We start from the raw sequence: 18,152 nt of genomic DNA, 5'->3' as shown, positions 1-18,152 counted from the left end.
AGGGAACCTTCCTGACTCTGGGATCGAACCTGGGGCTCTTAAGTCTCCTGCATTGGCAGCTGGGTTCTTTACCACTAGTGCCACCTGGAATGGCCCACATCAAAATCAAAAAAATAATAATAAAAAGAAAAAACTCTATTGTTACTCACTTGCTGATGAAGTCATTGAATTCTGCTGACCATATCTCAGGTTGCCTCAGTTTTGGGGGTGGATTCCTAGAAAAATAAGATACAAGGTTGGATAGTACACATTGGCCAGGCAGGACAAAATTAATAGGCAGGACTGGACAGACTAATGCATCACTGCATTCAAATCCTGCCAGGTATAATCAAGTATTACCATCATTTTCCAATTCAAAGACAGATAATTAGTTATTAATCATTCTTTATATGGAATGACAGGTCTCTTGCTTCTCTGAAAGCACATAATATACCTATTTTTTTCCCAGCTGATCTTTCTTTTTTTCTTCGAAACAACCTTCTTACTTTGAACTGAGAGCCCTAGAGGAAAACATAAATACTTAGCTGATTAGAAACAATGGCTCCTGGGGAAAAGATTTTTTTACTTTGAGTCCTACAAAAATCTCTGATGTTCAGGAGACACAAAGGTGACTGGAAAGGAGGATTATTCAGAATATGCAAGAAACCTTAGCAGAGAGGCCTTTATAGAAGAGTGCCTTTATGACTTGTTCTGTTGTTACTTGGGTAGATGGCCAGAAACAAGATTACAAAAGTAAGGAACTGGAAAATATGATTGGCAATAAAGCTCTGAATGCCACTGCAAGATTCTGTTATTAATTCCTTTCATTTTAAGCTGAACAAATCTTTTCTTTTTTGTGATGTTCATGAACACAAAGGAACATCATCTGAAAATGAGGCTGATCTCTAACTGTAATCAAGCAACACTGATCAACCACGATAACCGTGATAGTTGAATATCCTGAAGTACCGCTTTATGTTAATTCCAACAGCTCTTTGTTTTCATTAGTGGAATGGAAATACTTTGTCTTCAGCTCTGCTTTACTCCTTAAATAGCTTAAAATGAAATTAATGTACAGTCTGTACAGGCTCATTAAAGAAAAGTGCAGCTACTCATCCACTAGATCACACTGAAAGCTCATTTTACAATCCTTAGGACTATTTGAAGATTGCTGATTTGCACATTAAAAGAAGTAATTCTTTTCTCCAACAATTTTGCTTGGCTTCTTGTTCTGAAAAACTCTTCTAAGAGATTTACTGGTTTGCTTTGAGTAGAGCAAGATTTTGATGATTTTAGAACATTCAGAACTAGGTAGCTTTACAGATCCTCCTTTTTTCCTAATTATTTCTTCAGTCAGTATTCTTAGAACTCTATTTTAAAGATATACTGGCGGCACAAGGAATAATAAACAACTGAGATGGTGCAGTTTCCAGAGGTGCCTTGCTCACAGGTACCATATAGATCAACAGTAGCATCCTTCTTTCATGTGGCATCATCATTAAGAGTAATAACCCTGGGCTAACTATGTTCATATAAACCATAATTTAAATAGCTCAGGGAAAACAGCGCTTCATCTCACATACAGAATGACAACAGGAATTAGGATATACAGATTCTGTTGGTTTTCCTCAAATTTAATGAAATGCCTTAGACCTGATACAGAGCAGGTTTTCTGCTCTTTTTCTGTAATCTCATTTCCACACTTTCTGTGTGTGCTAAGTTGCTTCAGTAATGTCTGACTCTGTGCGACCCTATGGACCGTAGCCTGTGAGGCTCCTCTGTCTATGGGATTCTCCAAGTAAGAATACTGGAATCGGTTGCCATGCCCTCCTCCAGAGATCTTCTGACTCAGATATTGAACCTGCATCTCTTACATCTCCTGCATTGGTAGGCAGGTTCTTTACTACTAGTGCTACCTGGGAAGCCCCACTTATTAATAAGCAATATATTTTATAAACAGTAAGACCTTAGAGATACATTGAAATTGTTATGCAAAGGATGATATATATTTAAGGTATTATAACTCAGTAAATACAGGCAGGACAGAAAATTACAAGGTAAACTTAAAAACAAATTTGAATGTTTTACACTAATTTAATTCCATGCCAAATATTCTAAATAGATCTATTTGGAAATGAATAGGTCATATTGGCATTATTTCTTTCGGACTGGAACCACCCCCGACCAGGCTTTTACATATGATTCAATGTTCTACAGGCATTAGGATCCCACAATTTATTTAATGGAGAGTGTAGGAACAAATTTTAGCATACCTCATCTCTCCACCCTGGACCCATGTTCCCATAGGCCCTCTCTGTGCATTTCATTAAAATTAAGATAGCAGGCGAAATCCATAAGAAAGTCTTTAGGATTTCCCTGGTCATACAGTGGATAAGAATCCACCTGCCAATGCAAGGGACATGAGTTTCATCCCTGGTCCAGGAAGATTCCACATGCTGCAGAGCAACTAATGCACGAGCCACAACTACTGAGTCCTCAGGCTGCAGCTACTGAAACCCACGTGCCCTAGAGTCCACGTTCCTCAAAAACGGAAGCCACCACAATGAGAAACCTGAGCACCACAACTAGAGACTGGCCCCTGTTTTTTGCAACTAGAGAAAGTCCATGCACAGCAATGAAGATCCAATGCAACCAAAAATAAAAAATAAATAATATTTTGAAAAGAAAGTCTTTAAAAGATAATACATGTATAATAAAAATAGGCAGTCTTTTCATGTCAGTTTTCTGAAACATCTAGGAACTAACCAAAACATACACAGTGTTTAATTAGTGATAAGCAAGAGGGAAAATCTGACAACACATATAAAAGGGGAGGTGTCTACACAGGAAAGTGTCTTCCTGGCTCCAAAGAGATTATTTTTCTAAGCTTAATGTTTTATATTAATATATTCAAAACACTAACATATTTAAAATCATTATTATTTTATCAAAAATTCTACTTCTAACTTTATTAATACTATCATTTTAAAGCTCTAAAGAAAGGGAAGTGTTAGCAAGTAATAAAAAATTGTTAGATTGATAAGAGCAGAACAGAGCACATTACTGTTACACGGACTGTGGACCAGGGAGCCTCACTGACGAATCTGGGAGTGAATCAAGAGTGATAGGAAGTGCTGTTTTCCAAGCTCAAATCCTTGCTAAAGAAAAAAAAAAAAAAAACAAAAAACACAATACCAAAAGAAAGCTCTTGTACTTAGACCAGGGAAAATAAAACTACGGTACAAAAACAGTGTCTTGAAAGAAGCAGAATGATATTCCAGGCCACTCTGCTCCCAACCTTTTGGAATATATCTGGATATTTCCATGAAGAGCTTGACAAGGATTCAGTGGCTGGAGGAAGAGAGAAAATTGGCAGGTACTGGACCCACGTGAGAGCCCTCTGACCTGGGTATTTTGAAAAGTGCTCTCATGGGATGCAGGTCAGCTAGTGGAGGATCTCCATCCCCCAGCTCAATGGCCGTGATCCCCAGGGACCACGTGTCACATCTGGCATCGTAAGTTGTATCCAGTTGCTGTTCACATGCAATCACCTAGTAGAAAATGAAAGAAAAAGGAAGCTTACAACTTCAATAAGCACATAGGAAAATGCTTAGAATGATGTGTAAGTATTCAAACTCATGAGCTTTGAGAGCTCCCAGCCAAGGCAGTAACATGGGGAAGTAAAACCTCAAATTATGATTAGTAGCAGCAGTTTTATTCTAAGAATGCAGAATATCTTAGCAGGATTGAAAACAATAAGGGAAGAAGTCTATGAAAAAAAAAGTATTTTTGAAAATGCAAAACAGAAAGGGGAATGAAAAAGTATACCTAATGGGAAGGGATGGGATCAAACATACAGCTTAAACTTGTGCAATGATAATCATCTGATAAACATTTGATTAGTAAATACAGTCATTCATCTTGGCAAAGATAAAGAACACATCTTTAACAAAAATTGAAGGATACAAAGAAAAATAAGCTTGCGGGAAGCCTAGGTATATGGCCTCCATCTTTTTTGACAACTTGAAGGCAAAAATGCGACAAGTGTGGAGAAATACAAAAAGGCTTATGCCATCAACAAGAGAAAAATAACTGGATAAAAATAAACATTGATAAGATGTTAGTAGTTACCTGGGAGCACACTAGACAGTAAATCCTGTTGTTGTGCAGTTGCTCAGTTGTGTCTGACTCTTTGTGACCCCATGGACTACAGCACACCAGGGTTCCTATCCTTTACTATCTCCCCGAGTTTGCTCAAACTCATGTCCATTGAGTTGGTGATGCTATCTAACCATCTCATCCTCTGTCTCTCCCTTCTCCTCCTGCCTTCAATCTCTCCCAGAATCAGGGTCTTTTCCAATGAGGTGGCTCTTCACATCAGGTGGCCAAAGTACTGGAGCTTCAGCTTCAGCATCAGTCCTTCCAATGAATATTTAAGGTTAATTTCCTTTAGGATTGACTGGTTTTATCTCCTTGCAGCCCAAGGGACTCTCAAGAGTCTTCTCGAGCACCACAGTTCAAAAGCATCGATTCTTCAGCACTTAGCCTTCTTTATGGTCCAGTTCTCACATCCATACATGACTACTGGAAAAACCATAGCTTTGACTATACTGACCTTTGTCGGCAAAGTCTCTGTTAAGCTACAATCAGGTTTTTTAAAATTCCACTAATCACAGGATGTCACTGACAAGAAAAAAATTTTTACATGTTGTGAATGCCAACTCACGAGATAAATAAAACATAATCTGGGGATGATGGCAGGTTAGACTTCTTATCATTAAATTACAGTAATATGAAATGAGATAAAAGAAATCTAAGATCCTGTCTGGAATAGGGTTTCACCTTTCTGACTCCACTTAACATCAAATTTAACACATTAAAACATCCCTATGCTGGCACAGTGGGCACAATGTACCCATGACATTCTTAGTTTACGCTCACTTCCCTAGACTCATTATAAATACCTTCCCGGTTCACTCTCCAAATTGTCCTGGCTTGTACGATAAGTTACATGGTAACCTATCACAGCCACTGTCTCGCCTTCACCATGAAACACACATATTCTGGGAAGGATGGCTTTACATAATAAACAAATGCTACCTTTGGTCTAGAATTTAATTGAAAAGGATGTCAAATCAAGAATACCACTTTTCAACTTATAACAACCTTGTTTACCTTGTTGTTTTCTAATTCTTAGAAATTAGACCTGAATAACAAAGAGCTGGTATTTATGCGATGTCTTCATTAACTAAATAGTTGATTATTCAAAACACATTCTTCAACAATTCTAGGTAAGCGGAAATTTACTGAAGTATTGCCAATCATTCAAAAGTTGGCAAATGCTAAATGAATATAATATGCACAAAATGTTAAACATATATCTATAGGATAATTTGAAAAGACCACAGTGAACCTTTCTCTTTTATATATTATTGGTTGGCTGAGCAGGAAAGCACTTTCAAACCGTGTCTGTGCTACAGTAGGCTTATTAATGGGAGAAGGCAATGGCACCCCACTCCACCACTCTTGCCTGGAAAATCCCATGGACGGAGGAGCCTGGTGGGCTGCAGTCCATGGGGTCGCTGAGGGTCAGACACGACTGAGCGATTTCACTTTCACTCTTCACTTTCATGCATTGGAGAAGGAAATGGCAACCCACTCCAGTGTTCTTGCCTGGAGAATCCCAGGGACGGGGGAGCCTGGTGGGCTGTGGTCACACAGAGTCGGACACGACTGAAGTGACTTAGCAGCAACTTAGCAGCAGCAGGCTTATTAATAGTAAATAATGACTTATCAGTAAAATGACTGTCTAATAATTGCATAGTAAGGAGTATTAATTTTAATTATTAACTCATTTATTACTCTAATAGTTATATTTTAGATAAAAATATTAACTTTACTCATAGAGTGCTTCTAAGATCTACTAATCAAAATAGTTTTTACTAAATGACAAACTTAAAATATAATAATGGCTTTGTTACTATAAATTAGTATATTAAAAATATAAAACTAGACTATTAATTATTTAATAGAAATCATAGTTATATTATAGCATTTATTATAGTAATTATTCATATATGTAGATACGATATAAAGCTTGGTATTACAGCTAGATGTTATTAATTTCTTATTTTTAAACTTTTCACAAGCTTTTAAAACACTAGTAATATATCAGAATTGAAGAAAAAAACCCACATTGGAAATTCTTTTATTTAATTTTGTTTTTGCTTATATGACTATACAGTCTACACATATTTTATTTTTAAAGTTTAAGATAATTTATCATTTCTCCATATTTTACAATACACTTACATTTTAACTTTTTTTGCAAGTAGTAATTGAATTAGTATCAACATAGGAACAGCACACCAGGACTTAATCCTCCAGCAAATTTAATTCTATGATTTTGCAATATTAATGTAGTATTTAAATTACTTCTCTTCCTGTCACTCTCTAGAAAGATGTAGGCAAATAGCAGAGCGTTTCCCAAAGACGGCAGAGTTTTCAAACATAAATGTTCTTTACTGATAAATATAACTAAAAGGATTAAAAGCATTAACATTAAAGTGACTGTGGAGAAAAGATGTAACTCTAGAAAACTTTTCCTCAACTATTTTAGCAGTTTTTTACATCTTCCCACAGGTTATGCTCAAAAGAATCTTCGAGGTGTGATGTGGCCCTAAGCAGAGACACTCAACATAGGACCTACTATAAATATAGGTTAAAAGCCCACATCTGATTTTAAATAAAGTCAAGGCTGTATATTGTCATCCTGCTTATTTAACTTATATACAGACTACATCATGTGAAATGCTGTGCTGAATGAAGTACAAGCTAGAATCAAGATTGCGGGGAGAAACATCAATAACCTCAGATATGCAGATGACATGACCCTTATGGCAGAAGGCAAAGAGGAATTTAAACAGCCTGTTGATGAAAGTGAAAAAAGAGAGTGAAAAGCTGGCTGAAAACTCAACATTCAAAATACGGAGATCATGGTATCTGCTCCCACCACTTCATGGCAAATAGATGGGGAAAGAATGGAAAACAGTAAGAGACTTTATTTTCTTGGGCTCCAAAATCACTGCAGATGGTGACGGCAGCCATGAAATTAGAAGACGCTTGCTCCTTGGAAGAAAAACAATGACAAATCTAGACAGCGTATTAAAAAGCAGAAATGACTATTTTGCCGACAAAGGTCCGTATACTCAAGGCTATAGTTTTTCCGGTAGTCATGTATGGATGTGAGAACTGGACAATAAAAAAGGCTAAGCACCAAAGAATTGATGCTTTTGAACTGCGGTGCTAGAGAAGACTCTTGAGAGTCCCTTGGACGGTAAGGAGATCAAACCAGTCAATCCTAAAGGAAATCAACCCTGAATATTCATTGAAAGGACTGAAGCTGAAGCTGAAACTCCAATACTTTGGCCACCTGATGTGAAGACCACCTCATTGGAAAAGACCCTGATGCTGGGAAAGACTGAAGGCAGAAGGAGAACGGGATGACAGAGGATGAGATGGTTGGATGATTTCACTGTCTCAATGGACATGAGTTTAAGCAGACTCCAGGAGATGGTTAAGAGCAGATAAGCCTGGCATGTTGCAGTCCATGGGGTCGCAAAGAGTCAGACAAGACTGAGCAACTGAACAACAAAAAAGGCACTTTTATATTTCTATCCAACTTAAAAACAAAATCTAAATATCATTAACAGAGATATGTGCAACCTAGATGTCCACTGACAGAAGAATGAATAAAGATGAGGTCAGTTCAGTTCAGTTCAGTTCAGTCACTCAGTCGTGTCCGACTCTGCGACCCCATGAATCGCAGCATGCCAGGCCTCCCTGTTCATCACCAACTCCCGGAGTTCACTCAAACTCACGTCCATTGAGTTGGTGATGCCGTCCAGCCATCTCATCCTCTGTCGTCCCCTTTTCCTCTTGCCCCCAATCCCTTCCAGCATCAGAGTGTTTTCCAATGAGTCAACTCTTCACATGAGGTGGCCAAAGTATTGGAGTTTCAGCTTCAGCATCAGTCTTTCCAATGAACACCCAGGACTGATCTCCTTAGAATGGACTGGTTGGATCTCCTTGCAGTCCAAGGGACTCTCAAGAGTCTTCTCCAACACCACACTTCAAAAGCATCAATTCTTTGGTGCTCAGCTTTCTTTGCAATCCAACTCTCACATCCATACATGACCACTGGAAAAACCATAGCCTTGACTAGATGGACCTTTGTTGCCAAAGTAATGTCTCTGTTTTTTAATATGGAATATGCTATGTACTAAATATGCGTTCAGTCACTCAGTCATGTCCAACTCTTTGTGACCCCATGGACCATGGCCGCAAGGCATCTCTGTCCATGGGAATCTCTGGGCAAGAATACTGGAGTGGGTTGCCATGCCCTCCTCCAGGGGATCTTCTGGACCCAGGGATCGAACCCAGGTCTCCTGCGTCTCCTGCATTGTAGGCAGATTCTCTACCACTGAGATATCGGAGAAGCCCATACAATGGAATATTAGCCATTAAAAAGAACAAAGTTGGGTCATCTGTAGAGATGTGATAGACCTAGGGTCTGTCACACAGAGTGAAGTAAGTCAGAAAGATATTAATGCATATATGTGGAATCTACAAAAGTGGTACAGATGAACCTATTTTCAGGGCAGGAATAGAGATGCAGACTTAGAGAAGGTACATGTGGACACAGCAGAGGAAATGTAAGGTGGGATGAACTGGGAGCTTGGGATTGACATGTACACTACTGTGTACAAAATAAATAACTAATGAGAACCTATCGTATAGTACAGGGAGCTCAGCTGGGCACTCTGTGATGACCTAAAGGGTTGGGATGGGGAAGCAGGGGTTGGAAGGAGGCTCAAGAGGGAGGTATATGTATACATACAGCTAATTCACTTCGTTGTACAGCAGAAGCACAGCATTATAATGCAATTATATTCCAATAAAAAGTATATTTAATGAAAACATAAGGTTGTGAGTATAGCTCACCCCTGAGAAATACATGGGTTAAGGGTTCCAATCTCCTGACAGTCGAAAATCCACATACTTCTATCTCTGCCTCAAAAACAGAGAAACTGATATATGACTCACCCAAGGGCAGGAAGCTGAAACAGTTTGGCTAGAACCAGGTCTCAAACCCTGGTTCTTTTGAATCCATACATTGTGAGCTCTGATTAAACACAAACTTTTCCCCATATTTAGTTAATTTAAAGATCTGTAAAATGAGATTGGGGATTAGTAGATACAAACTACTATGTATAAAAGGAATAAACCACAAGATTCTACTGTACTGCTGCTGCTGCTAAGTCACTTTAGTCGTGTCCAACTCTCTGCGACCCCACAGACGGCAGCCCACCAGGCTCCCCCATCCAGGCAAGAACACTGGAGTGGGTTGCCATTTCCTTCTCCAATGCATGAAAGTGAAAAGTGAAAGTGAAGTCGATCGGTCGTATCTGACTCTTGGTGACCCCATGGACTACAGCCCACCAGGCCCCTCCATCCATGGGATTTAGCAGGCAAGAGTACTGGAGTGGGGTGCCATTGCCTTCTCCGACTGTACAGAACAGGGAATTATACTCAATACTTTGTAATAACCTATAATGAAAAAGAATATGAAAACGAACATATATATGTATAACTTAATCACTTTGCTGTACAGCAGAAACACAACATTGTATATCACCTATACTTCAATAAAAAAAGAAAAACTGTAAAATGACAATACAGGCACTATATTTATTGACAAAAATTTGCAGGTAAGTGGACCTGCAATTCAAACCTGTGCTATTCCACTGTAGTTTCTCTCTACCTCATCTGACTTATTCATTCAGTCTTTCGTGTATTCATATATTCGCTCACAGCCCATTTATCATCTCCCATGTCACTCCTCACACACGCAAATATCTCACATATAGACAACACAACTGACATTTTCTTCCAGTAGATTCTAACACACATACGGAGCTACAGCGTGCATGAAAACAAAACTCAGAAAGGATCAATCACACCATGTGTCTCCCTCAAAAAAACTCTATCCGACCTCAGGAGCCATCCAAAACGGCGTTCCTACAGATGTGTTCCGACGGTGCCAGGTGCTGGTGAGCTGAGCAGACACGCCTGGAAGGAAGAGACGAGACTTACTTTCTTGCATTCATTACTCAGGTCAAGGAGATTTCAACTGCAATATCTGCTTACAAACAAATATGATTCTCTTATAGCTGCCACTGGACTTGAACTTCACCTTAAGGCATCCGAACTCAGGATGTCTGCATAGCCAAGACATACAACGGTCCTCCTATTTCCTATTTCTCGTATCCAAACCTATTCAAACTTAAAGCCCCATGTCAAGCTTAAATTCCCCCATGCTGACTTCATCTGCTCCAGATTATACTAATCTCTACAGCCTTGACTTTCTAGATTTTAAACTATTTGTCTGTATTGCATATTTTTGTACATAGTTTTGATTTGAATGGTAGGCTCCCTTTGCTCCTTCCTCTCACTACTAATGCAGAAGGAAATGGCAACCCACTCCATTATTCTTGCCTAGAGAATCCCGTGGACAGAGGAGCCTGATGGGCTGCTGTCCATGGGGTCACACAGAGTCAGACACAACTGAAGTGACTCAGCATGCATGCATGCATTGGAAAAGGAAATGGCAACCCACTCCAGTATTCTTGCCTGGAGAATCCCAGGGACAGAGGACTTGGTGGGCTGCCGTCCACGGGGTCGCACAGAGTCGGACATGACTGAAGCGACTCAGCAGCAGCAGCAGCAGCCCACTATTAAATTCTAGTGAACTGGATTGTTTCATATGGTGGCATACATATAGCAGGTGACTTGTGAATGCAAATAAAATTATTTTCCATCTATCATCTTGGGACAAATCACACCTGACGGGAAGTTTCAAATAAATTATTAGGGTTGGCCAAAAATGTTCACTCAGGTTTTTCCATAAGCTGTTATAAGAAAACCTGAATGAACTTTTGGCCAGTCCATCACATCTATTAATATTTAAACCAACAGCATCAATAGGATCAGTTATTTTCCTTTAGAGAGACTATACACAGAAAGATTACAATGAGGAAGTTTAACGAAATATTTCAATCTTGTCATCCCATCAATTCTATCTGGTTAGATATAATCATAACTGGCTCTTAAGAAAATCTGGAGTATAGTCTCCCTCCTCACGGCTCATACTTCTGCTCCTCTGGCTGCATGATGCTTCTTCCCTTGACCTCACTCTGGACTTCATGTTTTTCAGTTGCTAAGTCATGTCCGACACTTTGCGACCCCATGGACTGCAGCACGCCAGGCTTCCCTGTCCTTCACCGTTTCCTGGAGTTTGCTGAAACTCATGTCCATTGAGTCAGTGATGCCATCCAACCATCTCAACCTGTGTCTCTCTTCTCCTTCTGTTAGTTCCAAATTGTGAACTTTAACTCCCTGACATCCTTGCTTTGAAAAGTACCTCCTGGGTGTCACATTTGTTTTAGGCTCTGGCTGTTCACCTTATAAGTCAAGTAGAACAAAGACACTAATTGACGTTTAAAACGTTTAAAACTCCAAGATGAGGTATCAAATTCAAAGGTCATGAAAATTCAAAACTCATATTCAGTCAAAAGAGCCTTTCACTGGTGGAAATATACTTGAGCTGAGGCCTAAGTGGTACGTTTTGGTTCCACATTAATTCTTTCCCTCAAGGACTTCCTCCACTGATGTAATAAGTGGGACCTTGTCCTAAATGGGATCTGTATCTAAGCCTTCAAATTTTGCCTTTAAACATTTTATTATTTAACAGAAAAAATATCCTCATGAAATTGTTTTTGAAATTCAGAGAAGATGAACTAATCTGAGATTGAAGATTCTCTTGAATATTTCTAACAGATGATCTGAAGAAAGGGAATAATAGAGTTTCTCCAAAATGCACATCTCTCCCCAAGTATTTTAGCTTCCAGAAAAATTAAATGTTAATCTAAACATTTCATCTTGTCTTTTTCTATGAATTAAAGGCATAAATAAGCTTGACTTTTATGACAGTATCCAAGTACAGTAATTTATTTTTATAAGTAGGAAGAGTAAATAGATTTTAAAGAAATTTAATTTAAAATTGATTATAAATCTATTAAAATTTATTCTAAGTTTCTAATGATTTATGAAAAATCAAAAATTCTATTTTTCCCTCAGAAAACATTTCTGTTTCAACTTCATAAAGATTCTGTGAGAATTCAAATGTCATTTAAGCAAAATGTAAAAGGGGTAGAAAATAAACATGATTCAGTAAAATATCTAAAATTCTGCTTCTGGCAAGAAAGTGACAGACTAATCATTTCATAGTTATTTCTTCTTTCTGGGGATAAAGAAAAGATGATGTTGCTAGAATTGGCATTTTTCAGCAAGCAGTCATGCCCTGGTGTTTGAATTTATAGATATGGATGACAGGAAAGGGTCGTCCCTCCACATTCCACAGGAAATATATGGAGAAAGATGCTGAGAAGTTCATTAGGATGTATTACGGGACCCAAGACAGACCATTCAGATTTTCTCTTGGAAATGTGAGTCTTGAATGGAGACAGGCCAGGAGGTGACTAGAGCAAGTCACCCGAAGTCGAGGCTCTAAGGATTCGCCCAGGTGATGCTGCTCCAGGTGATGCTGTTCTGGAGGTCCAGGGATGCCACAGGCCTTTCCTAGGAGGCCAGATCGCCCAGTCTCTCCCTTGACTTTGTATGTCACTCAGTGCTATTTTCAGTATCATTGCCTAAGTGGGTCAGAGTTAAGGTTCTGCTGCCTATAATCACAGAACTCTAATACAAGAGCAAGAATGATTTTACACATAAAGGAGCAGATTAACAAGGGTAATGGCCAATAATAATGAGTTTACAAAGCCTAAGATCATTAGGTTTTATATTATTATGAGAGTATATTACTTTTATTTATATTAATATAAAGTTAGAATTTTTTAAAGCAAACATCCGGCCTCCAAACTCCTTTCTTGATCACACTATTCCAAACAACAAGGAACTTCTGAGCAAGCATACCTAATACACTTTCCATATGTTTCCAGATACATTGATATGTACATTATGAAACATACAAAGATAATTTTAAAGGATGGTATTAAAATATAACTATTATGAATATTTCATAATTAAATTGGCTATTTCTTCACTCCAATGGTATATCTGGGATAATGAGTTACGATGTTAGTGGTGCAAGGGAAAGTGAAAATCACTCAGTAGTGTCTTTGTGATCCCATGGACTGTCTTCAGGCCAGAATACTGTAGTGGGTAGTCTTTGCTTCTCCAGGGGATCTTCCCAACCCAGGGATCAAGCCCAGGTCCCCCACATTGCAGGAAGATTCTTTACCAGCTGAGCTACAAGGGAAGCCCAAGAATACTGGAGTGGGTAGCCTCTCCCTTCTCCAGCAGATCTTCCCGACCCAGGAATCAAACCAGGGTCTCCTGCATTGCAAGTAGATTCTTTACCAACTGAGCTATGAGGGAAGCCCACAGTGCTAGTGGAGTATCATATATTAAGAGTTTTTTGGAATCCTGCAGAAAGGATGTTTTACACCTGGTCCCTGTAAACTGTATGGAAACAAGAAAAATTTAGCCTGGAATGTGAAGCAGGAAAAACAAAAAAGTATCAAAATAAGTGAAAAAGGAAAAATGCAAGTAGGTAGAATAAGAAACCCCTGAGTCTGAAAATACTAGATGATTCTCAGGTTAAACACAATACACACACCTATGAAAGAGTGACAGAGGAAGCATGTTTGTTGAATGTTTCTGCAATAACTGTTAACCCCAAGATCATCTTTCCAACAGAACCAACTTCAGAGACAGAAGGCAGCTTAATGGTTAAAACATCTAACATGATCATTTTCAGGATAGTAAACTTCAGCTGGACAGAAACGTGAGTTTCCTGAGGACAAACAGCATTTTTACTTAACATAAATTCCCACAAGAAAACTGGCTAATAAGGTATAAAAATGCAAAATTCAGTTTAAAATGATTGACATAATTACTTTAAAAGGCAACAAGAATCCAAATTATGAGTTCGGGACCTGCAGGAAGTAAAGAAGTTTAGGAAAATCATCTTGTACAGAGAGGAGCTAAGGGAATAATCACCAAAGTAAACAGTTATATAAGCATGTCAAAGGAGAAGAGGCTGAAGATGGAAAATTCCAGGCAGAAAGTTGGGATACAGAGAAGATATTAAAAGGAACAGAAGCCAACAAGAGATCAGGCTGAATGGAAAACAGATTAGAAGAGAGGGCAATAAGCCATTAAAAGTCAAAGCCACAGGAACATTAAGGAGGTTTGTGTCAACAATTCTTCAGCATTTTGCTTTGACTACATTGCTTGGGAATTATTAAGTCCTTCTAATAAGGCTTCCTGCACTGTTTTTGGCTGGGCAGTCACCCTGTCCTCTATGGCTTATGTCCTGTTTCTGGGGCTGGTGGGGGTGGCGGGGTGGAAATGTGCAGGATTTATATTTGTGGTTAGGACTCAGGTCTGAGAGAGTGAGAAGAAACATCAGATATGTGGTTTCCAAGGTGGTTCAAAAAGACCAGATGACTTCAGGGAACTTGATTTACTATAACCACAGGACAAGACCCTTGCCATCTCAAAGGAGCAAAGGGAAGAGCTTGGGGCTTTGTTGTTAAAAGCAAAACACTGCAGGGATGAAAACTGGGACCATAAAATTTACTATACCATCTAATACCCTCATTTTGTTGGTGAGGTTAGGACGGTATGACGATTAATTTTGTGTATCAATTTGGCGGGCCCTGGTGCCCAGATATTTAGTCAAATGTCCTTATGGATACTTCTGGGAAGGTGGTTTTCAGATGAGAATTAGCATTTATATCAGCGGACTTTGGGTAAAACTGATTATTGTCCTTAATGTGGATGAGCCTCATGCAGTGAGAGACCATGATAGTGATCTCCACCAGATGAGGACTTCTGCCAGCTGACAGCCTTTGGACTCAACCTGCATCTTTTCCTGGGGTCTTCAGCCCACCAGCCCCCCATCAGGTTTTGAAGTCATCAAGCCTCCACAGTCACAGGAGCCATTTTCTTAAAATACGTTTCTCTATGTACACACAGTACACATCCTGTCTGAGTTGTGTCTCTGGAGAACTCTGACAGATGCAGATATCAGTGCTGAGAGTGGTGCCAGAGGCACAAAATCTTATAGATGAGTTTTCTGAAGTGGTCCTGGGGTTTCTGGAATTGACGCTTAAATCTGATTAGATTCAAAGACATGAATGGCTCCATTTCCAGGAGTCAAGAGAGCACCAACAATCCATGGCATGATATGGCGATAGAGATACACAAAATACCATCACTGAACACATATAATTAAACACTCACTAGAGGAACAGATCAGCATGACCATGTAAATGATATCTCTGAACATCTTGGTCAAATAAATAAGTATATTGAGACTGGCTGGTCGCTTTTAATTTCGCCGGACAGAATGAGGAAAGAAAAGGATGAGCTCAGGGATTCAAATTCCCAGTAAGTGCTGCATGAATGACCCAAAAGCTTCCACATCTGCCCCCAAAAGAGACCCTTCTCTCCTGCAGCCAGATTTGAGACTGATGAAAACCAAACCCAGAATCTCATCCTGCAAGTGGCTGGATTAAGATGCAAACTGAATTCCCCGAACTTCAGAGGGTGTCTGCCATTAAAATAAAGGCACTGACTGGGAAGCAACGGGATCTCGAAAACTGGAATGCAGGTGTATGAGAAGATCCTATTGAAGGTGGGCTCTGAACCCCTAAATTCTGATCAATCTTCTCTGCCAGGAGAGGTAGCCCATGTGAGGAGATTAACCTTGCCTTTACCCAAGGAAACTACCTTAATGGTCTCCTCTAATATAGTTGCCTTACAAGACACTGGTAATTCTCAACATCCACCCCAATCACCTCTCTTTGCTCCTAAACCTATAATCAGACTCTAGTCCCACAAGAACCTTACAGGTGTGGTACAAAGAGCTACTTGATTTTTTAAACTTTACATAGAAATTCAGAGAATATGTGTGGGAGCAGATATTAAGGATGTGGTATATGGTGGAAGGAAAAACATAAAACTTGAATCAGGCTAAAGTTACTGATATGAGCCCACTAAGCAGACATCTTACCCCTAACATTGCATCTAACAAGTTTGGCTGGTTGGCTCAGACATGGGTCAAAAAGTGGCCTCCAGTAAATGAACTTGAAACACCAGAACTGGTTCACTCTAGAGGAAGGGATGCAAAGACTTAGGATGACTGTAGTGTTAGAGGGGGGTCTATCATTTAAGACCTAAGATCCCACATGCCACAGGGCAGCTAAGCCTGTGCGCTGCAACTAGAGAAGTGCCCATGCACCAAAACAAAGACACAGAGCAGCCAAAATTTAAAAAATAAATTTAAAAATGTAAAACAAGAGGCAGAGAGGAAAGATTGGGTTTCTCCAGTGAGAGAGGAAGAGGCAGCAAGCCGTCCTGGTTCTTGCCTTCTGTTCTGTCCTTTCTAGTCCCTTTTGTCCTGTTCTTCTTACCCAGGAGACTCCCTTGTGAATCTCACTCACTTCTGGAGCTAGTTTGCGGTTCCTGTCCTCACAACTGAAAGACCCTTGACCAAGACATACAACTCTATCTGTAATGTTAAACTGCTTAGTTCATATAACTCTATCTGTAACGTTAAACTGCTTATTCAGTCTGAAAACACTGGAGACCACAGCTTCAGCTCGAACCACAAGGTCTAAAATAAAGAGCCCATTTATTCATGGTTTTGCTTTACAAAATGAAAGAATTTATTTTTCCTTTCAAATAAAATAAAGGTCACCTCTCTGAAGTACAAAAATAAATTTGAGCTGAGGAAAATATTAATTTTTTGTATAGATATGAAAATTCTCAGGCTCTGCCAACTTTTAAAAATGGTTCTTTCCTCTAGTTTCTTTTTTTTCAATATATCATTTCATTATACAAAACACTAGTTTTCCAGTTTTCAAGATGCATAACATTCAACTAACAAATACACATATTTGGTAGATATATATGTGTACATATTACATAATCTTTAAACATGTACATAAACATCTTTAGACATCTGTATTGTCTCCAAATTTTCTCCATAGTTTACATTTTTTTGACATAATCTCGACCTTAGTGATAAGCTAGCAAGAGAAGTACAAATAATATTCTTTCCTCAACCATATAAGTATGTAAGTATGTAAACCACAGAATGTAAGTGGGCTGCTTGATGCTTTTTCACCTCCAAATACTTTAATGTATGATGGCTACAAACAAGGACGTTCCCCTACATACCGGCAATACAACTAATAAAACCAGGAAATTTAACACTGATCCCTTTCTACCATCTAGCCTACAGACTTCATTCATATTTCATCAATTGTCCCAAGTACCCTTACAACAAAATATGTCCTTCCAATGAAAAGATCTAATCCAGGATCACATGCTGCATTTAGTTGTCCTATCTCTTTGGTCTCCTTCAATCTAAAGGAGTTCCTTAGGCTTCCCTTGAACTTCATGGCCTTGATACTTTTGTAGGATTTCAGGCTAGTTTTTTTTGTAGAATGTTCTTGAACTTGGACCTGTCAGATACTCCCTCATGATTAATATGTTTGGCAGGACATCATGGAAGGGAAGTCTCACTGTCTCCTATTAAGTGGTATGAGATTTCCACTTGTCACATAGTTGTATTCACTTTGTATACTTGGTTAAGTCTGTGTCTGCCAGGGTTCTAGTTTGTAAAGTTTTCTCTTTTTCTTTTGTACCTACGTATCTTATGCAGAGGTATTTAGAGGCTAAATATCCTATTTTTAATCAAAACTTAACTCGCTAGTTTAGCATCCACTGAAGTGTTTGGATAAATTAATTATTACTATGTGCTAAGTTCCTTCAGTCGTATCCAGCTCTTTGTGACTTCATGGATTGTAGCCTGCCAGGCTCCTCTGTCCCTGGGATTTTCCAGGCAAGAATACTGGAGTGGGTTGCCGTTTCCTTCTCCAATTATTACTATGATGGGTGCCAAAAGATAATTTCAAAAGTCTCACTATTCTAAGTTGGCATTCTTCTGTAAAGAAATTTACAGAAGATTTTGATTTTTTCCATTCATCTATTAATGTCTGTAAGTATGCAAGTATGAATTT

General features: G+C 39.0%; 1 protein-coding gene across 7 annotated transcripts in view; it reads right to left on the bottom strand.

The window, feature by feature from the left end:
• The window catches only part of MYO3A (myosin IIIA), a 174,406-nt gene that overhangs the window by 111,741 nt on the left and 44,513 nt on the right, over nt 1-18,152 (bottom strand). For all 7 annotated transcript variants that reach the window (XM_061436046.1, XM_061436045.1, XM_061436041.1 and 4 more), the window contains exons 7-9: nt 10,034-10,110; nt 3,385-3,530; nt 150-215 (exon numbers count right to left, since the gene is read on the bottom strand). In XM_061436046.1, the coding sequence (XP_061292030.1) occupies nt 150-215; nt 3,385-3,530; nt 10,034-10,110 (289 nt within the window). The remainder of the gene's footprint in view (nt 1-149; nt 216-3,384; nt 3,531-10,033; nt 10,111-18,152) is intronic.

Source organism: Bos javanicus, chromosome 13 (assembly GCF_032452875.1).
Source record: "Bos javanicus breed banteng chromosome 13, ARS-OSU_banteng_1.0, whole genome shotgun sequence".
Lineage (NCBI taxonomy): Eukaryota > Metazoa > Chordata > Mammalia > Artiodactyla > Bovidae > Bos > Bos javanicus.
The sequence above is the reverse complement of the archived record's forward strand: the minus strand, read 5'-3'. Positions and strand labels throughout refer to the sequence as shown.